Below are 25,579 nucleotides of genomic sequence, written 5' to 3'. Positions count from 1 at the left end.
AATAGATTTTACAGTAATAGCTTTTTTTATATATTTTATAACCATACTTATGTTATTTAGTACGTTTTTACATTATAGAATATACATAAAATCCTATTTGTACGAAATTTCTTATAATATTATAATCTCCTATTTCTACTGTAATTCTTATATTCTTTTATACATGATTGCTGCTAAATGCAATCTCACTTTACTATACACAACTCAGTAAAATACCCAAAATACCCCTCATAACTCCATTCACCATTTACCCATTTCTCTCTACTTTAGCCCCTACCATTTCTCAAGGGTTTTTGTTAGGGTTATACCACCATAATTTCTAACAATTTCTCCATTTGCAACGTGATTATTCCATAAAAAAGATAGTAAATTGAGTGATTTCTCTTCCTCCTTTCTCCATTTTCATGGTTTCTCCCTCTTCGTTTTCATGCTTTCTCCATCTTTCTCCATTTTCAAAAGGATGAAACTTGCGGGTGGCCTGGTCGAAAATAATTGCCTAGTTAATTGATGCGAATTGCGAGTTACAATCTTATATTCAAAGTGCTTGACCGAAGTGGGTAATTAGGCAGTTGATCATGGTGCTGTAATTATTAGTGTAGTTGTATTGGCGTAGGGTGAAGGAGATCAAGATAGATAGAGATATGAGATGATGAATTGTATTGTGCGTGTATAATGCTTATGGTGCCAGGGAGTTCGACAAGAATAGGATGTTTGATGATGAGTATGTGTTATCAGATGATTGTATGGAGGATGAAGGTGTGATAGGCCGTGAGTTATTTTTGTGTCGTGGAGAATAGTCTGTTTCGTGCAATCTTCGAGGAACAGATTAATCTATTTCGTGCAATTTTCACGAAACTTAATAGCTTATTCGTTCAATCAGCACGAAACAGATTAATCTGTTTCGTGAAGATTGCACGAAATAGGGCAAATCGTTTCATAAGAATTGCACGAAATTGCATAATTACAAAAAAAAAACTGAACCACTTACGTCAGATTGAAATTCGTTTAGGTTAAAATTATCGTCCATTTAGTATCAGATTAAAATTTGTGAATTAGGTCTTTTATAAGTTTTTTCCTCTAAATGTATATAGGAAGAGGAGAGAATATTTTAAGAGAGAGAAGTGTTTTTTTAGAAAGAATATGATAATAAGGATTTTTAGGTATTTTATTGGATTGCATTAGTGAATTGGGGTTGCGTTTAGTACCTTTTTATAATATTATAGCCTCCTATTTCTATGGTCATTCTTTTCCTTTTAAAACTATAGTCCTATTTTGGTAATTTTTTAATATTTATATATGATCCTACGCATAATTATATAACTAAGTTTTCTATGGATCTTATTTTGAAACATATCTTTTTCTTATAAATTGAAAAAAATTGAGAAGATTCTTTCAATATGAATCGTGTCAAGATTTTAAGTGACAATGATAAAAAAACACAAAGGGAGTATAATATAAAGTATTTTATACAACACAAAATCATTTTTTCTTATCTAAGACACTGTATATCTATTTTTATCTCTACATAAATCTGTTTTTTAAATTTTTATTTATAATAATTGTGAAATAATAATCACTCTCACTCTATCCTTTGGAAAAATTTATCTTTTATGAAGATATTTAGATAACAATCAACTTAATCAAGTTTCTTGTTAATACGATGTCACATCACATTGATCATGAGACAGTTGACATGCTATGAAAAAGTGATTTATCCAAATCTACAGCCATTTAACCCAATAGATGACGTGTAATTGATTGGGATTAATCCAATTTGATCCACTACATAGGATTAATGATTTATATGATATGATACTATACTATACTATATGCCCAATTAATTAGGAGTGTGATGAGTGATGTGAGAGAGCAGAGTAACACAAGCAACAATCACTATCAAACAAGTATTGAACTAACCTTCATAATTCTAACTACAAAATCTCAACTCCAAATCAACAACTAAATCATCTCTCTTTCTTCAACTGAATTTCGCCCAATTCTATTTCCAGAATCAATCTCTTTCAATCGCATTCCTGAATTCAATTCGAATAAATCGAGAAAAATCTTGATTTTCTATCAACAATTTATCAATTCATTTCAACAATTTATCCTTGAATTTATACAGTAATATTGTGTTCTGGATTTGAGGAGAGAGAAAATGAGGATTGAAAATGAAGGAGAAGATGTTTCAGCTCCACCGAAACATCTTGTGTTTGCTTACTATGTCACTGGTCATGGCTTTGGTCATGCCACTCGCGTCGTTGAGGTTTTCATCTTCTTCAATTTCTCTATTTATTTCCTACTTGTAACATTGTTTTTTATTTTGATTTTGATTTGAGTTTGAATCGAATTATTCTGTGTTTATGCTACTTATTGACTGAGATCACATTGTTATTTTATTGCGTTGATTGATTTTAGTAGGATTGGAGTGTTTTTGCGTAATTGTTGAATATAAAATTTGAATCTTTGTGATTTTATGTGTCCTACCATAAAGTGATACTCCTTTTCCTTTTGAGATAAAGTCATTTTTTTGATGGAATTTCTTAACTATGTTAAGACTATTTAAGTATATCTAACTTATTTTTGCTAAATTGAGTATATTCATCTCCAATGTTAAAGATTCAAAATGTATCTCAAGTCTTTTGCTTAGTATAGGTTTTGATCCGTGACCTCAAGTTCATATACTAAAGTTTTAACCGCTAGACCAAGTTGTATTTAGTGTTATCATTTTAAAGTACAATATTAATAGATGAAATTTTTTCTTACTCGGGGCATAGCCCGGGCCTAATGAGTTTTTGATTTATGAATAGTAAAGTAAATGGTTTTTTTTTTTGTGAAGAAAGAAATTACAATCCTACAACTGTATATTGACAACATTTGATCACAAATTTGCTATTCAGTTTTACAAATTTCTTTCATTTTGGAGATTAAGTTGCAATTCCCTCTGTATTTTACTGAGTTTAACTGATTTTACTCAGCAGGACTGATTTATTAGTCATTTTGGTAAGCTTATGGAGTAAGTACTTGATAATGTCATTATAAAAATAATAAAACTAATTATAAACAACCTTTAAATCTTTTCATATGTACTTATGGTGTACTTGATTTAAGTGAATTTGAATTTTATGATGCATGTGAATTTTTTCTCTTTATGTTAATTTTCCTCCAGGTTGCTAGACATCTGATTCTTGCTGGGCATGATGTTCATCTGGTTTCGGCAGCGCCTGACTTTGTTTACACTACGGAAATCCAATCTCCTCGCCTGCACATACGTAAAGTAAATCTCCTTTTCTTTATTATCCTTTCTGAGTCGAAGACTGGAAAGTAGAAACTATTCTGAGTGCGCAGATATGAGAGTTGCTAGGAGTTGTCATAACCAGGGAAAAAAAACGCGGTCGCGGTCGCGTTCGCGGGAACGGTCACGTTTTCGCGGGAACGGCTTGTAACGGGCAAATAGAACGTTTCGCGGCCGACGCGGCGTGAATTTTTTTAAAAAATTCACATAAATATGTTTCAACTTTATTTGCATTTTTTAGTCTATGAAGCATTATTACAACATAATATAATCAAATCTAATAGAATATCATGTTTCATCAACTATATAATTAAATCATAGAAAGAATTTGGCCAATGTTTGAAAAAAACGGATGTAACGGGGATAAAAGCGTTCTAACGCGGCGAGTTCGCGTTACGGAACGGACAACGCGGCGAGAAGTATGTGAATTTTATTATGGCGTTCCGTAACGGGATTTCGCGGAACGGCAAATCCAAAATCCGTTACAGAACGGCCGTTCTGTAACGGAACGGGAGAGTTTTAATTCCATGGTCATAACTCATAACAGTCTACATAGACTTTTGGTCGCTTGAACTGATTCACATATGACATAGAAAAATATATTATTATCAACTAAATAATTGCTAGGTAGACTAAGGGTCCGTTTGGTTTGATGGAAAACGTTTTCTCGGTGGAAAACGCAAATGAATATTAGTTTTCATTTGTTTGGTTTGATGGAAAACTATTAAGTTAAGGAGAAAAAATGGAGATGTTGGGAATGAGATAGTGGAGGAGATCTAAGTTTCTTTCAAATTTTGGAGGAAAATGTTTACAAAGGGATGAGAAACTCTTTTCCATGTTAATTTTCCTTTTCAAATACCTTGTCCAACCAAACAACGGAAAATGGGGAAAATCCTTTTCCTGGAGAACATTTTCCTCCAAAACAAATGGAGCCTAAAAGACAATGATCAATTGTATGTGTTATGTTTATTTGATGGAGTACAGAGTCGATTGATATAATAATGCGTGTTTAGAGTTTATCTACAATGACCGAGGAAAAAAATAGGATAACATCCTTCTGCGAAGGCTCTGTGCGCCAATGACTTAAAAATATTGGCGATACATCATTCTATACTCATTTTCCCTTTCTTTGTTGTCAAATCAAGGAATGAAATTGAATTGGAGCATCGTATGTTGGTGGCCCCATCTTTTACTTTCAGTTGATAATAAGTTAGTACATTGGCATATTTGATAATTCAATTATTCACTATTAGAACCTTTATAAGTATTCCAGGGAAAATTGATAACTGTCAGAGTATAGAGGAAATATTAAAATCCTCGTACGCGTTTTATGTTCTCTGAAGAGATAACTCTGTAGTAACTATGCTTGTCCCAGTGGTAAGCAAATTATAAACCTGTTTTCTTAGATTGATGATACGAAGAGAGTTGCATAAGCTAGCATGTGGCGTGTTTATCATAGGTGTTACGACTAGTAGTTTACTTTGGAAGAGCCAGAGTGGCCTAAAGATTGAACTGTTTAACATGCTTAACTGAAAACAAGCTGATAGTAAGGCAGGCTGAAATTTCTGAAGAATATAACATGAAATATTTTTGTAACTCTTCATAAAGACTTAGTCACCTTTTTGCTGATGAAATGAAGTCTGTTTTCTAGAGAAAACGTTTTGTAGACTAAACTACATTCTATAATACTCTTAAAGAAATATGATTTTGTTGGTTCAATCTGTTTATTGTTTCTTTTATTTATCGATATGTATTTCGATTTACAGGTGCTATTGGACTGTGGAGCAGTTCAGGCTGATGCCTTGACAGTGGATCGTCTAGCCTCTTTGGAAAAGGTAGTATGCGCAGGATATGAATGATCATGAGCATTTAGGAGAAATTTGAGACTTGCAGTAAAAGGCAAATCAACATGAATGAAAATTATGAGGTCTCAATATTGAATAATGTCAGCCAGGGTTCAAAGCTGGAAATGTTCATAGGACATTATTAACACTTTCTTTTGCATTTTGCATGACTGTTTTGGGTTTTCTATGCTGCTGAAGCTGAACCCCAGTTTCTTACCACATTTTTCCTCGGTTTACTGTTCAGTACCATGACACTGCTGTCGTACCACGAAAATCTATCTTGAAGACTGAAGTTGAGTGGTTGAATTCAATCAAGGCAGATTTAGTGGTAGTACATCGCTCTTCTCTCCTAGTGTCTTAAGACCTTTTTCTCTGTCATCTTCTCAAACCTTGATGAAGGGAAAGGAATTTTAAAATATTGTCCTCTCTTGATAGTACTATAAATTGGCATTAAGCTGCTATGTCTCTAAACAGGTTTCGGATGTTGTTCCAGTTGCATGTCGTGCTGCTGCAGATGCAGGAATTCGTTGTGTCTGCGTCACCAACTTTAGGTATAAAGTCCTCATGGTGCTAACTCCCCTTTTAATGTTGACTGGGTTTCTTTATAGTGCTAGTACATAATTATTTATTTATATTTCAGTTGGTTAGCAGAAGCAATCAGAGTTACTTACGATTTTATTATGAGGACATTTGTCTTTTGCATTTGTTTTTAGGCAGGTCTACTTCCTAAAGATTTGATGCTAGTGTTCTTTCTTTATCTTTGTTTTTTTTTTGTTCTAAATAATATTGTGTGTTTTGGCATCTTTTAATATTGTGTTCATTCCCTGTAATATGCTGATTGCCCTATGTAACTCTAAAGTTCCATGGTCATGATATTTGAATTGTTGCAGAGATATATTTCTGTCAATAAATACTTTTTTGAAATTCTTATTTGGATGCCAAAAACTTTCGCTTTGCTAAGATGTATCTTTCTGGCAGTTGGGATTTTATATATGCAGATTACGTGTTGGCTGCTGGACACCACCATCGTTCCATAGTTTGGCAGGTATAAATTAGGATAAAATCCTTGATTAAATCATTGTCACACATTTTTTATTAGTTCTTCGAGACTATTCTTTTTTTGAGTTGTACTCTTTTCTGTGTAATAGAGATTTTTCTTCATCTGAAATAATTATTCAACCTGTCAATGTTGCGTAAGTTATGGGTACCATGACTGTCTATGTTCCTACTTCCCATGGCATGCTTGGCTTTATAGTTCTTTACATTTTTTTCTTTACTATCTCAATTAATGGTCTTTTCATTTTACTATCTCACAGCTTAACTTCTGGTCCAAAATCATGCAGATTGCAGAGGACTATTCTCACGCAGAGTTCCTAATTCGACTTCCAGGATATTGCCCAAGTATGCTATGACTTATGTACAATTAATTATTCATTTCGAATTTCTTTTAGATAATGAAATGGTAATACTATTCCTATCTTGACAGTGCCTGCTTTTCGTGATGTTATTGATGTACCTCTGGTTGTTAGGAGGTTGCACAAATCTCGCAAAGAGGTTTGACTTGATCCTTACCTTTGAAGTTTTTTCATTCGAGATGTATACTTGTATTGATGCACTTGCATACTCCTTTGTATAGGTGAGGAAAGAACTCGGAGTTGAAGAGGATGTGAAGTTGCTGATCTTAAATTTTGGTGGGCAGGTGAGTTAGCTTTTTACTTTGGGGTGATTTGTATATTTCAAATAAGATCATAAGTTCATTGATAGTTTTATATTGTATATAATCTAAATGGTGACATTATATTATCTCATAACAAAAGAAAACCAGCTGAAAAGAGCTTGTATTTCAATTGCTTTTCTGTTCTTCCTAGTGGATGTCTTGATGATGAATTTACTGTCTTGTTTTCAGAGAAACATAATTTCATGTCATACCTTTTTTTTTTGTTCTTTCTCCCAGCCAGTCAGATGCTGGTTGGTTTTACATATGTTGCTTAGTTTCAATATATCCATGCTAATATCAGCTCAATTAATTTTCTTCCTAACGAGATATGTCAACAACAATTACATGGACATACAAAGTCTAGCTTGATGATCCCAAATAGGCCCCTATCCCAAATAACTGTGCAATCGTATAACGAGGTGCTTTCTGTCAGTTGTTGAATTGATGCGAGCCAGCCGGGTCTCAATTCAGAATATATGGTTGAATGATCCACCATAATATAGGTTTCTTAAACTATTTTAAAATTGATTCTTCTGGAATTGTTCTTGTGGCGTGGAATTTTGTTGTGCTCTACCTTATGAGTACTCAACTCTCACTGTTATGTCTGCCTCTTCAGTCATTCTTATTACCATGGCCATTATGATCTCAATTCTTTTAGTTTTAACTTCAGTAGTTATTTGTTTATGCCAGCCATCAGGCTTGAAATTGAAGGAAGACCATTTACCTCCCGGATGGAAATGCCTGGTATGTAACATGTCCTGCTGCATTTTTATTTTTTGATATAAATTGAGATTTGTTTTCTGGGAGGTTTTTTAATGATTTCATATGATATCTGTTTTATGCATCTCTTTTATCTATTTACTCACTATGTCAATGTCATGATTAATCCGTCATAGGTTTGTGGAGCTTCTGATAAGGATGAGCTTCCCGCAGGCTTCATGAAGCTAGCAAGAGACGCATATACACCTGATCTTATCGCAGCTTCTGACTGTATGCTTGGTTGGTACAATATCTTGGCAGCATATGAAAATTCTTAAATATTGGGATTTGAGTTTCTTTTCCATCTTCTGTTTTTTTAGGAAAAATTGGATACGGGACAGCAAGTGAAGCCTTGGCATACAAACTGCCCTTTGTTTTTGTGCGCAGAGATTATTTCAATGAGGAACCCTTCTTAAGAAACTTGCTAGAGGTACTTGTTTGTATGACCTGCTCTCACTCTTAGGGCGCAGTTTCTTCTGTGCATCCATCTCTCATGATACTGTTGAATCTTACAAGTTGTTTGATGCAGTTCTATCAATGTGGGGTTGAGATGATACGTAGAGATTTACTGACTGGACACTGGAAGCCCTACATTGATCGTGCTATGAGTTTGAAGCCATGCTATACCGGTGGTGTAAATGGTGGTGAGGTATACTCAGTACCTGTTTTTTTGGTGTCTATGATGTTTGTGGAAGTTTTTTATTGACGTGTAGCTGTTCAATTAGGGAGTGTTCAGTGTGGGAGTTTTCAAGGGAAATTTTCTCAGTTTAGAATTACCCAAAATTGCTCAATATTGAATCCGCTCCCCCCTCTCTCCCGAACAAAAGGGATTCAGTAACCCCAAGCTACTCTAGAGCTTGACCAATGTTGATCACCCACAAACAGCCCCTGACACCCATGATTTCACCCCGTCACCACCTAATCCTACTACCCAGCAGTTCAGCACTCCAACCAACCCATAATAACCAATCCCGCCACATCAAAAAGCCTCACCAATACCTTGAGCCTATTAACTCACTGCGACCAGGTCTACGAACATTGGGCAAACACCCATACCACTTCTCCATAGTCGGCCACCTTGTCAACCAACCATGATCCAAAGTAAAAAAGAAGCAAGAGAAATAGAAGATTAAGAAAAGTGAATTAATCAGTTTTGATCTTCGGTGCAATATAAGCAGTTCAATATGGTCATCTATGGCAGAGATTGATGCGAATCTTGATGAATGAAAGATGAAGGTCTTGGCGATTAGAAGAGATTAATTAGGGACAGGCGACTAGTTTATGACTCCTGGCGCCTGGGTTTTGGTCAAGACGTAATCAAACAACAAAAAGAAAAGGATTTCATTTCCTTTCCCCTTGCCAATTAAACAAGGGTAATTGAACAAATTTTTATTTCTTTCCTTTTCTCTTTCATCCTAATTGAATTTCCTCTTAGTTGAACGAAGTAATGACTAGCTGTGTTTCCTTCCTGTAATGTATCCCCTAATTTGAGGTATTGATGTCTATTGAAAAAGATGTCAGCATCATATGGGCCTTACAAAACTAATCCATGGGAAACGAATGCTATGAAATGTTATGAATTAACATAACCTTGACACCATTGATGACAGTAAATGAGGAACCTCCCAAATGAACTATTAAAAGCTCACCAATTTTCTTATCTCTTTTCCACTTCCTTTCTTCTCATTAATCTCTTCTAGTTATGAGCTAACTAACTTGCTTTATCTCCAAGCTAACCTAATTTTATTATGCTTCCCATAATACCCCTCCCTTAATACCCAATGCATAACAATTGATACAAGATCACAGGAGAGCCTCCCCAAAAGCTAGCCTAAAGGGAGGAAAGCCTATAATACTATATAAATCCCTCATAAGCCCCATATGACCGATGTGGGACTCAAGTCCCATACCTTGCAAAGGTATTGTAACATATCACCCTTCTTCAGAACCATACGCCCCCATATGGCAGGCTTTGCGCTAGGCAAGAGAGAGAAGTTTCCTAGCCTCGGACGAGCATCGGCTCACCTCCATCGGTCACGTGTGGCACACTCGAGGGATGGGTGGCTCTGATACCATTGATACAGGATCACTGGAGAGCCTCCCCAAAAGCTAGCCTAAAGAGAGGAGCGCCCATAATCCTATATAAATCCCACATCAGCCCCCATATGACCAATGTGGGACTCAAGTCCTATACCTTGCAAAGGTACCGTAACATGAAAGTTAGCTAACTAAACTCCCACGAGCATGCACACTCTGAACTTATTTCGTTGCTGCCCTTGTGAACTGACTAGAACAAAACTTAACTCGATTCAAGCCTGGAAACCCATAGTATTTGGCGTAGGCTCCGGTCTCAGACTTATCTCATCACCCCCCCCTCCCTCTTCAGCTGACAAATTAGATTAGCACCTAAGCAGAAGATTGAAGAGTTCTTATTTTAGCATGAAAGTGATCCTAAAATAATCATTTTGTTGAAAACTACAACAACTATTTGGCCTTTTGGTTTTTTCTAGCTAAATCCTCAAATATTGAGAAGCTCAACTATCTAAAGAGAGGCAATAGAGTTTCAAACTTTCAATATGAAACAAAAGGGCTACAGCCTCCTTGCACATTCAGGAGTAGGATGATGCCCTCCCCTCAACCCCAATTCTTTTTCCTCTATGACAAAGGGTTTTGTCCTTTTAGGCAAGAAGGTGCGACATGCAAAAGTTCTGATCGTGAATTATATACTAGAATTAAGAGTTTGAAGAATTATCTCCTAAAAAGGTTTGGATTCCTTGTATCAGGTCATTGAACAGATCACATCTAGATCCGTTAGTGATGTCGTCTGAACTCTTATACTCCTGTGTTTAAAGAATGTGTCTTTTCAATTTATATGCAAAATCAAGTTTAACTGACTAGGCAAAAGTTGAACGAGTTACCTCTGCTTTGTCCTGCTTCAAAACTGATCCCAGGGTCTGGATGTGTAAATGTCTTCTTATTACTATTCGTCCCTGATTTTGAGATCCGCTTTATTAAACACCCTTGACCAAGTTTTGGCTGGCTGGCAAAATTTTAGTGTTTATGTTCTGTCTTTGAGGCTGCTTTAATTTCTGTAAACTCGAAAAGTTGATTTGTTTGTATCCAGAATCCAATAGAAGTAGTCTACATTCCCATGGATAGAATGTTAATAATCTCAAAGTTTAAACCCAAATATCAAATGGCAACTGAGTCTGGCATTCCGTAAGAATGGACTGTCTGCAAAGTGCAAAGTTTGATACATGTAGAAGCCAGAGTACCATTCTGACCTACTGTGTAGTGTGCGACTGTGTGTCTATCTGAAACAATCAGCTTCTACCTTCATCTTCTCTGAACAGGGGGTGAATATTGTAGCTAAAGAAAGAATGATCTGAATAGATGAAACAAGATCAGCTGAGGACAAGGACTCTGAAGGGGATCCATGCAAGAATAATGAAGAGCTGGCTACTAGGCTTCAGTCTTCACATGATTAGAAGTGTTCCCTTAAAAAAAAACCAATCATTGGCACCAAAATGACTCAAGGTCAACAACTTTATGCCACAAAACTTATTGGGTAGTGTCCATTTTCCAAAAAGTTCTAAAAAATTATTACATTCTTCTTCAACCATAAAACCCAAAGAGAGTCGTATTTGCTAGTCTCCAGATACTTCTTATCTGATTGCATGAATGAAAATAAGAACAAACCTGTGGGAAATCATTGGAAACATGGGCCTACTGAAAGCTTTTCGCATGTGTATCTATCTCTCTTCCCAAGCTGCCTTTTGTAGGCGGTAGCACAAGTCCACTGAAAACAGTTCCCAAATGGAGTCTGCAGTTTGCACTTATTGCTTCCTTTATGTTACCATAATCATTATTACCAAGGATCAAACTTAAGAAACCTTCTGTCTCTACTTGCTTGTTTAGTGCATCCTTATGAAGAATCTTCCTACCATGCTTTGTTTGTACTTATTTTCCTTAGAGATGCTTCTTAACTTAAATGTGATTATCTTGTCAATGTTGAGATTGTACCATGAACACAGTATCTTTACCATGAGAAGGGTTTTACTGATACTTGAGGACAGGTATCACCAAGAAAATAGAAGAATCTACATTAGACCCCTCTTAATCTCAGTGTCGATTCACCAGATTGATTGGATAAGTGGGGAAATACGAAGCAATGGTGATGAGAAATTGTTTCTGTAATTTGTGAAGTGACCCTTTTGTGGTGCTTTAAACTCCAGAGAACTCGTGTCGTTCATGGCATTGATACGTTGCTTTTAAGGCATGACTTATGATAAATTCTGAAATTGCAGGTAGCTGCTCGCATTTTGCAGGATGCTGCTGTTGGGAAGAATTCTGTCTCAGATAAGGTGAGTGGAAATACCTTTACGCCACTGAGCAGTCTGAGTCTGTCACCAGACAAAATAGAATAAGGAAGCTGGGTCCAGTATGGCTTACCCTTTCCAGAAAAGACTATGACATTTACATTACTCATGGACTCTTGAATGCAGCTAAGTGGTGCTAGAAGATTACGGGATGCAATTGTTCTTGGGTATCAGCTTCAAAGAATGCCAGGTAGAGATCCTGATCTCTGTGTTCCTGAATGGTATGCCAATGCTCAATCTGAATTGGGTCGTCGCTCTGGTTCTCCGACGCTGGGTGCTGATGGAGGATTTGAGAATTCTGTTAGCTTGTGAGCTTTTTTTTTTTTTTCCTTTGATTTTGTTTATGACAAAACGTATATGACAATTAACTCTGTTAATGTCTTTCACATCCATATCTTTTTCCTCAGATACACAGAAGAGTTTGAAATTCTTCATGGTGATCTTCACGATCTTCATGATACAAAAAGTTTCTTGAGTAGTTTGGCAGAGCTTGCTGGAGAGTTTGAGAAAAATGTGACGCATCATGCACGGGAGTATAAGGCTGCAACGGCATTCTTTAATTGGGAGGTTGTTTTCTTGTAGCTTCAGGATCCCATCATGTTTCAGAGTGCAATCAGATTGTTGTTCTTTTCAGCTGTGAAAGACTTAGGATTTTGTGCATTTCCTAATTATTTCCGGGGGCATGAAAAGGAATGCCTTTGATAATAAATAAAATATTTACTTCTCTACAGTTATTTAGGACTTCGCGATCTGGTTGATAATCTGAAGTACTGAACTTTTCCTTACATGTGCTATTGATAGATTCATTTAGCTGGCTTGCTAATACCATGTGCTCCTCCCTTCCCAATGAACAGTTAGTTTTTCGATTTCTGAGATCTTATCTTTCTGTCTTATAGGAAGAGATCTTTGTGGCGAGAGCTCCTGGAAGGCTGGACGTAATGGGTGGGATTGCTGACTATTCTGGGAGCCTTGTTTTGCAGGTAATTCATTTCAGTCTTTGGTAGTAATTTCTATTTCGTTGTAAGCGTGACAGGTCATATTAGACAAACCATATATTCTAAAAACTGTCATATATTATCGTGACTACCAAGCTGAAGAGAACATCCTTTTAATTCGCATCAAAAGCAGTCTACCATAAATAACATCATACCTATTACAATATAACAACTCCCTTTGATCCAAAGTCATCTGGTATATTCACACATGCAAAAGTTTCGTTAACTGTAGTTAAAATTTTCTTTGTAGGTAATGGTCTTTAATCTTACATTGGAAATATAAGATGACCTATAATCCTATCTTTATTTATAAGACAGTATTGCATTGTTTTTGTAGAATTTTACGCTCTTTTGATCAAGATAAATTGGGTAGAACGACTTATTATCTAGATCGAAGGTCGTATAAACTGAGAAAGTTGGTGTATTTTCAAATAAAAGAGAATTTATCACTAAAAAAGGGAGAACTCATATTCAATGAAGGACCCATAGTTAAGCACTACTCAAGTCTCTTTGTACAGGTGAAAGAAAATCTAGGAAGTGACCCATGGGCATGCACCCTAAGACGCCAAGTAATTGTTGTACTTTGGTAGTCCTGATTGTGAAATGGTAAAATCTTTTGAATTAGGTGTCTGCAGACAGTGTCTGTGTGGCCCTATTATTTAAATATATGCAATATTTTTGCATTGGTATTGTAGAAGGACCTATATGGATCAAAAGAATTAGGTAAAATGACTTGTATACTGGTTTGGAGGGGAGTTTATATAGACAAAGTTACTCTTGTCTTGTTATATCTATTCTAAGGTTACAGAAACTTTTGAAATCTTGTCGTTCTTTATCTACTTCTTGGACTTAATCTAGATTCTAGTTGTTCGTGGTGATTAAATACTGGTAAACGCCATCTTACTTGGTGAAGAATAATTGATTCTCAAACTAATATGTTTTGTACACTTTTTAAAATTTACTTGCAGATGCCGATAAAAGAAGCATGCCATGTTGCATTGCAAAAGAATCACCCAAGTAATCACAGACTGTGGAAACATGCGCAGGCTCGGCAGCAAGACAAGGGACAGGGACCAACACCTGTCCTTCAAATTGTAAGTACCAAACATCTATCTTTGATATAAAGCTTCTTAGATATTCGTGCTTACAAAAGCTCTTTATTGCTTGATGGTCAAAGTAAATACTAAATACTAACTAGCTATATAATATAGCTCTTTCTGGTCAATCACTTTAATTAAACCTGATTGACCGAGTTTTACAGTTAATTTGAAGATGGTGGTCGTTTCAAATGGTTTACTCATTTATATCACACAGGTATCATTTGGGGCAGAGCTTGGCAATCGTGGTCCAACTTTTGACATGGATTTGTCAGACTTTATGGATGGAGACACCCCAATCTCGTATGAGAAGGCACAAAATTACTTCTCACGAGACCCTTCACAGAAGTCAGCTACTTACTAATTACTATAGCAATCTTACCAGGTTTCTGTATCACCACATTTCTATCAATATCTAAATTTATGATTCAATGTAGGTGGGCAGCATATGTGGCAGGAACCATTCTAGTTCTGATGACAGAGCTGGGCGTACGATTCGAAAATAGTATCAGTATGCTGGTACAACTTTCTTCATTTATTTAACTTGATTGCTGCATTCTAGATTTTTCTGGTTTTGGCTATCTGCATATTATCTCTTAACATGAAGACACATGTGATTTGAGCTTTTTATTAATCAGTATAATACTTATTGGATGAGAATAATTCTTGGAGGCTAAACAATTCTCTGACACAAAAAGTCCACCATGAGTATGTGGGTTACACTCTGAGTATACAAGCCTGCTACAATATAAAAGTTTCATTCATGTAGTTTATAATCTTGATTTCCTTTGCAAGTAGGTTGGAAACTAGGAAGTGAGTATATAGACCTTGATATTCAATTCCTATATAGGAAGGAGAACTTGGTTGTTATAATGACAGTTGGTCCTGAAAAACTTTCCTGAACAAGCTTTTTAGAGCCCTTGAATCCACATGTTATTATTCACTACCCAAAACAAGGGAAGAGCTTTTGGTGAAGTCACTTTACCTGCTTATGCAAGAGTCAAAACATATAAAATAGGAATACCTAGAAACCCTAACGGCCCGTTTGGTATTTGGTAATAGGAATGAATTTCAAGTGTAATTTAACAAGAAAGCACCCTTAAAATCTCTATGGAGAAGCATTCTCTCACCCCCAAGCTTGTGCTTTTTTCTCCACGAGAATCAATTTCACCCTGAAGCTTGTGTTTTTTATTTTCTCCACGAGAAGCAATTTAACCTGAAGCTTGTGTTTCTTCGTGAATTTTCATTACCAGCCATTACCAGCCATTACCACTTGGGAGAAATGGCATTCAGTGGGAGTGAAAATTTAAGAAGATTATGGACACTTTGAGATGAATTAGCATCACCATGGGAATAGACATTGAGTTTTTTTCACAAATTTATGTACATATTTATTCCCATTTCCATCATTTGTAACCAACTACCAAACGGGCCATAAAAGTGTTGGGAGGAGATGGCATGTAAGAGGCCTTGGACCAGGTTTTTCTTGTAGTTTTTGGAGCTTCTACAGGTTTTTTTTGTTGACCCAAGGAGAAGAAGATGCTGTGGTGGAATGCTTTTATGGTAATTATGTGGTGTCTAATGTCTATGGTTAGAACTACGGAATGCAGAATTAAGTGGAACTGTTTTTCGTTGAAAAAACTTTTAAATGTGAATCCAAGGGAAGATACATCAATATGAGAATTAGCAGTCATTTAAAAGAGGAAAGGTAATAGAGGAACCCGGGGGGGGGGGATGATTTAGTGGCTGACAAGTTGCATCTATGACTCTACTGTCGCTTTTGATGGGTGGTCAAAGTGCAAAGGTAAAGTCTTAGGAAAAGGAGGGAAGAGGGAGGAATGGGATTTTAATGTTATTTTTCTTCTCTTGTGTATAACTGAAAGGAAAATTTCTAATAGAACTAGTAAGTAGTAACACCATCTCTTTGGGTCCTCTGCCATTGATCACTGGATAGTCTGGTTTTTCTTAACATTGATGTTGTTAGGATCTAAAATTTCCCTTAATTGATGTTCGGCGTGATTCGCACACGCTTTTCCGTCTGCTGTCTTATTGAATGGCTCTTGTTCCTCTGAATATGTCTCTGCCTCCTGACACTCAATGGATTATTAGTATTCAGTCTTTCATTGCATATTAGTCTTTATTCTTTACCTAAAAATTGTTTTTATGTTTCTTTTAAATCTTGGAGGGGGGGGGGGGGGGGAGGATTTGTCAGCTAGTCAGAAAGGTTCCATGCAAACATGTAATCAGGACGGTAGAATACTAACAAAAAGTTAGTCTCATATGGGATAGGTTGAAAGTGTAAAAAGTAGGGATCATATGGTGGGTGGGGTGCCTAGGTGGTCATCATAAGTTAAGGAGTATAAATGAAATTACTTATTTGGCTAACTCATACTTGTAATCTGCCATCAAGAAGCAAATGTTAAATGTGTTGTTAATGTAGGTTTGAATGGGAAGAAACTAGGATACCTAGTCTCTGTCTGTAGCAGGGATTAGGCTGTCAGCATAATCACATCTGACCCTATGAGACCTCACCTAGGGAGCACTTTAATTAACTGAGGGCATCATTGCTGTCACTGCACTTCTCTGCTACACAATTTGTATTCTATTTGCAAAAAATATTTGGACTTATATTTGGGATGAACTTACAGGTATCCTCTGCTGTTCCAGAAGGTAAAGGTGTTTCCTCATCTGCTTCTGTGGAGGTTGCTAGTATGTCCGCTGTTGCAGCTGCACATGGTAATATCTAGATTACACCCAACTTATATTGTTCTGAATTGTGCGCTATGAAAAGCAACTAGATGGTGCTCTTATGGCATGTTCATGCTCTTCTTGTACTCCCTGTCCCCATAATGTTTGCAAGATATTGCATTTTGGGATACCCAGAGTGTTTGTAAGTTTTGATTTTCAAAGCATTAATAACTCTAGCTTTGCACCGGCTTCATCTTTGTGTAAATTTAATTTACAGTATATCTGATGCTAATTTGACAGTTTTTACACTTGGTGAATTTGAAAGATTGCAAACAGTACAGGATAGAGGGAAATCATCTTGATGAGTGTCATATGCTGTATGCCTCATTGGTGTGCTCTAGTTCTTACGTTGTTGCTTATAGCTATACATATTCCTTAAAGACTTCCATCAGACTCTGGTAGTTTTCAGTTTTCACTTTTCATATGCTAGTGCTTAATGTCAGTTGCTCTTGCTCATCATCTTAAAGAATCCTTATACTTATCAACCAAAAAAAAAAAACATAAAGAATCCTCATCAGTCTTTGGCAGACAAAAAAATGTAGCTAGGGCCTAGGAGATCGAAACAACTTGAATTTTTTGATTTCACACTTCAAGTTCCATCCTCAAATTTGCCCCACTCCCCAGTCCTCATGATTTTTGCTTTAAATTGTGATAGTTCCAAATTTTTATGTTTAATTATTTTCTTTCTTCTCCTTTTTTGTTTATTCTGTTTTTTCCTTTTTCAAAACTAGAACTCTGTGTTGTAGATATACTATTGAAGTTTGACATTTTTTTACTTGTTAATATTGCAGGATTAGATATATCACCAAGAGATCTTGCATTGCTTTGCCAAAAGGTTCTGCTGCATGCGAGCTTTCAAATGACCCTGCTTGTCTTTATTAATATATCTTCAATGTCCCATGTCACCTTTTTTTCCTTTTCTGATGATCCCATCTGCTCTAGTTTAGGTTGAGAATCATGTTGTTGGAGCTCCATGTGGTGTGATGGATCAGATGGCTTCAGCATGTGGTGAAGCAAATAAACTTCTAGCAATGGTTTGCCAGGTAACTTTCTCAAATTGCTGCTTAAATGGTTCAATATACGTTCTTCTGACGCAAAGGCATGAACCTGTGTTGCTTTTTACCTGTTCAGCCTGCCGAGGTCTTGGGACTTGTGGATATCCCAGGTCATATACGTTTTTGGGGTATCGATTCAGGAATTCGACACAGGTACCAGGACCCCTTATATTAATATCTACCTTTGTGAAGTAATGTACTTTCTTTTGCTTTTTCTAATAGGTATTGTAGAGCTTAAAAGGGTGTCACTTTTATTTACAATGTTTACTAGATTTTAGTCTTGAAAGAGGAAAGGGAATGCATATTTTGTATATAACCGACTATATTTTCCCAGTATTCGGATCTCAATTCGAAAATCCCTAGGATGATCCTCGCTAACTGAACTTAGCACCTTTTGGGTTAGCCGTGTTTCTCTGGTCCTTGATATCTAAGCACTCAATTAATTGACTTTGTAGAACACTATGAGGATATAAAAAGATTCACAATCAAACGACAACTTGAATGCTTAAGGTGTTTGATTTAACTAAGATCTAGATAAAAGTTCTGAAGGTACAGTATACTTAAATGACTGAGATATCAGCTTTGCTTTAACTATGGCAAGCATCACTGTGAACTTGGGTGCTAAATTGCAATATATTTTTGCTGTTAATGAGTGACTGGCAGTAGCTCCTTTAAACCTTCTGCACCTCATGATGTTGCATGATCCATATCTCACCTTGCCTTCAACAAAGAAAAATAATTAGAGAAACAGTCAACCAACTGCACCTCTTTTTTGTTTATAAATAGGGCGAAAGGTGCATGATTTCAGGAATGACTTCTGAATCAATAATAAGTGAAGAAATTAATATATTCTATGCTCTGTTATGATAGTGAAGCATGTCCATAAGTGTATACTGGTGTTTACCTGTTCTCCATATTTTATTGTTGAAGTTTGTGAAAAGCTTACAACTAGTTTGCCGTTTGATTTTAGTTTATGGAAGATCTACAACCTTCATTTCTTCTCTGGTAATGAGAAGAAATGAACGTTGTAGATCTTTGATGATTAAAATCAAAAGAATTTAAAACACTAGTGCTTGTGAAAATCGCCATATTGTACACCGTGAGAAATGTCATACACCCATATGATGATGATAAATACTCGAGGATATTATCTGTTATTGCTCTGATGCAAACAAGGCACTTCTCCTAACACCTGGACTATCTTACAGTGTTGGAGGAGCGGATTACGGATCAGTGAGAATTGGCGCATTCATGGGCCGGGAGATGATAAAGTCTTCAGCCTCTGAAACTTTATCCCATTCACAATCAAGCAATGACATGACAAATTCCGGTGACCTAGATTCCAGTAGCTCTGAATTAATTGGAGCTGAAGCTAATATGGAGTATCTATGCAACCTATCGCCTCATAGGTAGGCTATTCCTGCATCCCTGTCCCACTTCTGTAATCAATAGAATATTTTTGTTGCAATCATCTCTTCATTGATTGCTAACCCTTTCTTCAATTTTATGCTTGTTTTGACTCCCTCTGCAAGTATGAAATATGGACACACACGTGCGCGCGCGCACGTGTGCACTTACTTGTGTGAGCTCGTATCCGAGTGTGCGTTTGTGCATGCTTCTTGTGTCTATGTGCTTCTCTTAGCTCCCTGAGATACTTATGTATGCTTTTTTAGTGCTTCACTTTCTTGACTCTTTGTTTATATGCTAGAAGGTGTAAAGAGCGGGATACAATATATTATCAAGGTAGGAAAGCAAGTATTGGTCTCTTTTCTTAAGACAGTCTTCTTTTCCTAGTCATTGTACACGATAACATCATGTTAGTTTTAGTTTCGATTTTCGAGCTGTTCAATGGTTAGATTCAGTTGCTGCATTTTATGTGGCACTTGTCTTTTCTCAGAATTATGCTCCATAACTATAGAGGTTATTTTACTTTCACTGTTTACACTTCTTATAAAAGAGTGAAAGCTCTTGTTGTGTTTGTCATGTTTCTAATTACCTGCCCAAATATAAGAGCAATATATGACTGTTTCTTTATAACCCAGCATAATTGATCATATATTTTATAACAGATATGAAGCTTCTTATGCCAATGTGCTCCCTGAGAGTATACCGGGAGAAAGCTTTCTGGAAAGATTTGGAAATCATTGTGATCCTGTTACTGTAATCGATCCTAAGAGCTCTTATGCTGTCAGAGCAGCAGCAAGGCACCCTATATATGAGAATTTCCGAGTGAAGGTTACCATTTAATACTATTGTTTCTTTCTTGATAAGAATATAATACTGTTGTTGCCTTTTCTCCTTGCTAATTGAGGCTTTTCTTAAGTTTGCAAATTTGTATGTGAGGTAAGATATGATTTTCTTTTCCGTTCACTATGGGAAAAACTTGGATGTCTAGTTGAAGAAATGAATAAATAGTACTACTATATTCAATGCTTGCTGTAGAAGTAAGAATAAATGATACTAGATAGTAAGATTCTTAGAGAATCATTATGAGGTTAGATTATGGTCCTGTTCGGAAAAGGGCTTTATGTGTTTTTCAAGCATTTTAGAGGTTTGACCAACTAATTCATATTATTTCCCTGTTTGATAACAAGTGGAAATCATTATCAGGCTAGGGACAATACATATTTTGGAGAGCTTCCTTGCTCCAAATTTTCATAAACTCAATACTTATGCCTTTTTTTATTTTTGTCATGATTCATTACCTAATCGTTAGTTTCTCTCAAGTTACATTATGTAACACTTTTCATGCAAGCCACTAATGCAGTTAGGTGATCGAATCAGCTGTTAACCTGATACAATAAGCTAGTGAAATTGGTTAATACAGTCTGCTCGCTAACAACTAATTACCAAACAGGGGCCATATAAAATAACTTAATTTTGCTTTCCCGAATTGTTGATAACTTCTGTAAAGAAATAAGTCGGATTACCCTGGAGTTAATTGGTTCCTGCAGCTCCAGCGCCAAAGAGCTGTGATGATGTCCTTGTCATCTTTAATGGAACTCTGAAGTTCCTTGCATACATTCCATAATTATTGCATTCTTCCATTGTATCATTGTACTATCTTCTTGTTTCATGTTGACATTTAGCTCTACTGGTGGACATTAGGCTTTCAAGGCTCTCCTTACATCTGCACCCTCTGAAGACCAGTTGACTGCATTGGGCGAATTGATCTACCAGGTAAAAGTCACAAGCAGTCGCCAGAACCTACTTTTTTTGCATGTAATGTTTTTGATCATGTTTATGTATTTCATTGAAATTCTACTTCAAAGGTAAGAATTGTTATGTTTAGTAGAGCAAAGGGCTATGTGCATATACAAGGGTGAGATGCAGTGGAACCATCCCATAGCACATATCACTATTGCACACGAGCCCTCAACCAATTGAGATGAATTATGTATTGGTTGGTTTGAGACTAATGGCTCCAACTGGCTCTTGGTTCTTGGTTCTCTTGAGTTTACCACATATTTGAGTCTGTTTCACCATAAATCTTCAAGCTAATAATGTTGGTCTTAAAACAAAGTCAGTTCCTCATTTGCGTATTCCCTTCCCTGCCACATATTTAATGCACTATTCACTCTTGAGTTTCCTGTATAGTTGAAGAGTGTTCAGGTATGGAAATAGGAGTAAGGTAAGTGAGGACCAGGAATATGACTCTAAAGGCACATCAGTCTAACCACTTTCGGGGATTACTCAAGTAAACCCTCTCCTGTCTCCGATGCTAAAATTTGATATATAATGTTGATATATATCTCTGATATATAGTGGAATTGTACCCTAGCTTAGGATGTCAAATAGTACTCAAAGTAGCAAATGGTTGGGATATAATGGCTCCTCGGGTTCCCTTGAGATACGTGGAATCCTTTGATTGGATTGGCTGAATTTTTTCTTGTCGGTGTACTTGATAGATCGGCATCAAGTGTAAGTATTGACCTTACAGTTGATGTTACTTTTTTGGGCCGACTGATGAGACCTGTGTTGGGGGTCGGCACCCTTAAAAATAGGATATAGTAGGAATAAATAATTCAATAGTTTCAAATTCTTGATTTTGGTTTTTTATGCCTTAATTTGACCACAAACATCTTTGCAGTGTCATTACAGCTACAATGCATGTGGTCTGGGGTCGGATGGTACAGATAGGATTGTAGAGTTGGTGCAAGAAATGCAGCATAGCAAATTATCTGGATCTGAGGATGCAGCATTATATGGCGCAAAGATAACAGGTGGTGGCTCTGGAGGAACCGTTTGTGTAATTGGAAGGAACTCCATGAAGAGTAGCCAACAAATACTCGAGGTAGACTCAACTTAGAAGCATGACTAGAATATAATTGCTCCTATCTCCCCTCACACAACATGGCAACCCTACATATATAAGCCAATGTCCTCTTGTTGATCCATTTCTTACTATCTGTTTAGTTTGAAGTTAATCAACATACAGCTCTGATTATCTAGTAGGCAAAAGAATTAGTGACAACCAATAGTAAGAATTAAATATTTGAAGTGCGGATTAGGGTGAGATTGATCTAAGTGTTTTACTCCAAAGCTTGGGAAACAAATTCTTCTTTAAGATTCGACTATCTACACAGCCGTTATGATTGAAAGTTAACTTGTTTTTGCAGATTCAGCAGAGATACAAAAAAGCAACTGGGTATATGCCATTTTTATTTGAAGGTTCATCACCAGGTGCAGGAAAATTTGGCTATCTAAAAGTTCGTCTTCGTCCATCTCTGAAATAAAGATTGTAGCAACTTAACCCTTTTTTTCCTTTATTTTCTTAATTATATGGATGGTATAATTTGAACATGATCATCAAGGATAAAGAGATACTGGACAGTATATATTGTATTAGGATTCCGAGATTATTGGTTTCCCCATATTGCTCTCCTATTTGAGCTCATTGCATATCATTGTATATATTCCTAGTTGAATTGTATCTTGTTAATTCATGTTCAACTATATGACTGCATTATTTCTTTGTGTGACCCGATCTTTGTTGGATACGATGTTACTTTGAATTTTGACACTTCATGGTGTCTTACGACTCTTATATACAAGTGTGAGACACTTAGAGCATCTCCAATGGCAAGCAACAACCCAATGTTGCTTGAAGGGTCCCATTTGCCAATCAACATTTATTATTTTTCAACTTTTCTACATATTAACCAAATGATATCATATAAGCTAAATAAATCAAATTGTGGGGATGTATGTTTGATAAAGTTCATGAATTATAATTAAAAAATATGACATGAATATTTTTTTTAAAGACATTTTTATAATTTTTGAATATAATAATAATAGTTGCAACTTGAAAAACGTTACAAACTCAACGAAATTACATAAGTAGTTCAATAATAAAAGGGAAATTCCCATTGGTGACCTCGTACTTTTGGGTTTTCCCATCGGTAACCTCGTGTTTTTTTTAATACCAAAAATGACTATATGTTTTTATATCATTTCCAAATGTATACCAAAAATGACTATATGTTTTTATATCATTTCCAAATGTGATTTTAATGAGTCATTTACCGTTAAATATATGTAAAATCTGTTAAATATGAGTTAGTTTAATAACTATGGTTGAAATTTAACTCAACCACTTGTAAAAAAAAAATAAAAATAAAAAATAACTCAACCTCCTTCTCTTTTATCCTGACCCCAACAACACAACCACCCTTCAACCCCAACAACCATCACCACCATCTCCACCATCTGCAACCACCAAGACAGCAGTACACAACCCAGCAATCACCACCACCATCTGCAACCACAATTACCGCAACCACCACCACCTTCTGCAACCACCAGAAACCCAACGCTACACCAGGAATCACCCCCACAAACCCACGAAACCACCTACCCGCCTACCCACGAACCCATCTAACCCACCCACAAAACCACCACTCACAACCACTTCACACCACCACCCATTTTTGCAACAACACTCACGCACCTCCATGTCTCCATCACTTCGCAATTACTTCAATTTGCAGCTCCACCAGCTCATAGAACCCTAGATTTTTTTCCCCAAATCAATTTTGAAATTAAGAACATTAAAATCTGAGACTTATATCCCAAAAAACTTCGAAACAAATTTCCATCCCAAAAACTTCGAAACAAAGGCGTGGTGATGCGCGAAAGGGTGCATGATGCGAAAGGAGTGGTGCGTGGGTGCGAAAGGGGTGGTGGCGGTGCAAAATTGATGGTCATGCGAAGTGGTGGTGGTACGAGTGGATGGTGGTGCGAAGTGGTGGTGATGTTGGGTGGGTGTTGCTGAGGTAGCGACAATGGGTTGGGGACTGGTGTTGTGTGAGTGTTGTAGTTACAGAGGACTAAAGGAGGGGGAGAGGAGAGAGTGGAGGAATGAGTGAATTACCATGGTTAAAGGCCTTGGAACAAAAGACCTTATATTCACGGTGACTTAACGGAAAATCTCATTAAGGTTATATTTGCACACATAATACAAGTTGGAGGTCATTTTTGGTATTAAAAAAAACACGAGGTTACCGATGGGAAAATCCAAAAGTATGAGGTCACCAATGGGAATTTCCCATAATAAAATTAGCTAGACAACGATCAATTTGAATATTCGCTTCCAAAACGTATCCAAATGTGTTCCACCAAATCCGCCTTGAGCTGATGATGCATATTTCTGTCTCGAATTGTTGCATCTGTTACAAGATACGCTTGGAAGTCTGGAGCATGCCCTTGTTGGATATCACCAACAACTCGTGGAACAAATTCGTTGTCTTGAAAGTTCCTCGAGTACGTGTGTCATTGGTCTTCAACAATCATATTATGCAAAATGATACAAGTTTCCATAATGTCATTCTTTTATGCCAACATCTCACCGGTCCTTTTACTATCACAAAACGAGCTTAGAGTACTCCAAATGCTCGCTCGACATCTTTTCCTGCGCTTTCATGGCTTCGCTTGAAACATAAACACTTGGGGTCTTGAGGATGTGGATAACTTTTAACAAATGCAAGCCACTCAGAATATATGCCATCTGTAAGGTACTATCCCATGCTATATTGACTACCACTTACCGTAAAATCTACCTCTGAAGCGTTTCCTTGTAATTTTTCTTGAACCAAATTTGATCTACTCAATATATTAAGGTCATTGTTTGATCTCGCAACACCAAGATACACATGCCAGATTCGAAGATCTACAGAGGCAATTGCTTCAAGCATTATTGTTGGATGACCATAATCACCCCAGGTTTATTTCTTTTTTCATGCAATTGGCCAATTCTTCCAAGCCCAATACATGCAATCAAGACTTTCGAGCATGTCACGAAAACCATGATACTCCTCGTGCATCTGAAGCAATCGTTGGACATCAAAATTAGTAGGCCTCCTTAGGTGTACGCCCCTGAAAATGCATCAATAACTGCACGATAAAATCTAAATAAACATTCTATAGTCGGGCTCTCACCTATTTTGATGTATTCATCAACAATATTAGCTGAAGTTCCATATGCTAATATGCTAATAGCAGTGGTGCACTTTTGTAATGGGGACAAACACATTTTTTTGCAGCATCAAATCTTTGTGGGAAATATTTCGATTAGATTCCAACAACATCTACTATACGAAGGAACAATTCCCTTCTCATACGAAACCGTCGACGAAACATGTTATCAAGAGTGGTGAGGATAGCTACAAAAGATTGGATATCAGTGGGT

The 25,579-nt window shown here is 36.6% G+C and overlaps 1 protein-coding gene across 4 annotated transcripts; it reads left to right on the top strand.

The window, feature by feature from the left end:
- Positions 1-1,824: 1,824 nt before the first annotated feature.
- LOC104886709 (L-arabinokinase) lies at positions 1,825-22,871 on the top strand. Of its 4 annotated transcripts, none has more exons than XM_048639033.1 (29): positions 1,829-2,266; positions 3,170-3,277; positions 5,062-5,130; positions 5,384-5,467; positions 5,614-5,690; positions 6,118-6,184; positions 6,456-6,540; positions 6,626-6,693; positions 6,776-6,838; positions 7,547-7,600; positions 7,753-7,855; positions 7,936-8,045; positions 8,145-8,264; positions 11,923-11,979; positions 12,121-12,302; positions 12,402-12,561; positions 12,891-12,974; positions 13,958-14,083; positions 14,304-14,434; positions 14,524-14,605; positions 16,735-16,822; positions 17,626-17,669; positions 17,782-17,877; positions 17,966-18,042; positions 19,098-19,298; positions 19,959-20,124; positions 20,998-21,069; positions 21,980-22,183; positions 22,509-22,871. In XM_048639033.1, exons 1-29 carry the CDS (start codon positions 2,159-2,161, stop codon positions 22,623-22,625), a joined length of 3,003 nt encoding a protein of 1,000 aa, XP_048494990.1. In that variant the 5' UTR covers positions 1,829-2,158; the 3' UTR covers positions 22,626-22,871. The 4 variants fall into 4 exon arrangements, with proteins under 4 accessions (XP_048494991.1, XP_048494990.1, XP_010669493.1 ...); XM_010671191.4 differs by having other exon boundaries at positions 1,830-2,266; positions 6,483-6,540; XM_048639034.2 differs by lacking the exon at positions 22,509-22,871 and having other exon boundaries at positions 1,825-2,266; positions 20,979-21,069; positions 21,980-22,119.
- The last annotated feature ends 2,708 nt before the right edge of the window (positions 22,872-25,579 follow it).

This window comes from Beta vulgaris, chromosome 2 (genome assembly GCF_026745355.1).
Source record: "Beta vulgaris subsp. vulgaris cultivar EL10 chromosome 2, EL10.2, whole genome shotgun sequence".
NCBI classification, from domain to species: domain Eukaryota; kingdom Viridiplantae; phylum Streptophyta; class Magnoliopsida; order Caryophyllales; family Amaranthaceae; genus Beta; species Beta vulgaris.
Note: the sequence above shows the minus strand (reverse complement) of the source record. Positions and strands in the feature narration are given on the sequence as shown.

Coding starts and splice junctions, on each gene's coding strand:
- LOC104886709 (XM_048639033.1), top strand. CDS start 2,159: ATGAGGATTGAAAATGAAGGAGAAGATGTTTCAGCTCCACCGAAACAT. Junction 8,265..11,922: donor GTGGTGTAAATGGTGGTGAG/GTATACTCAGTA, acceptor CTGAAATTGCAG/GTAGCTGCTCGCATTTTGCA. Junction 14,435..14,523: donor TCACGAGACCCTTCACAGAA/GTCAGCTACTTA, acceptor GATTCAATGTAG/GTGGGCAGCATATGTGGCAG.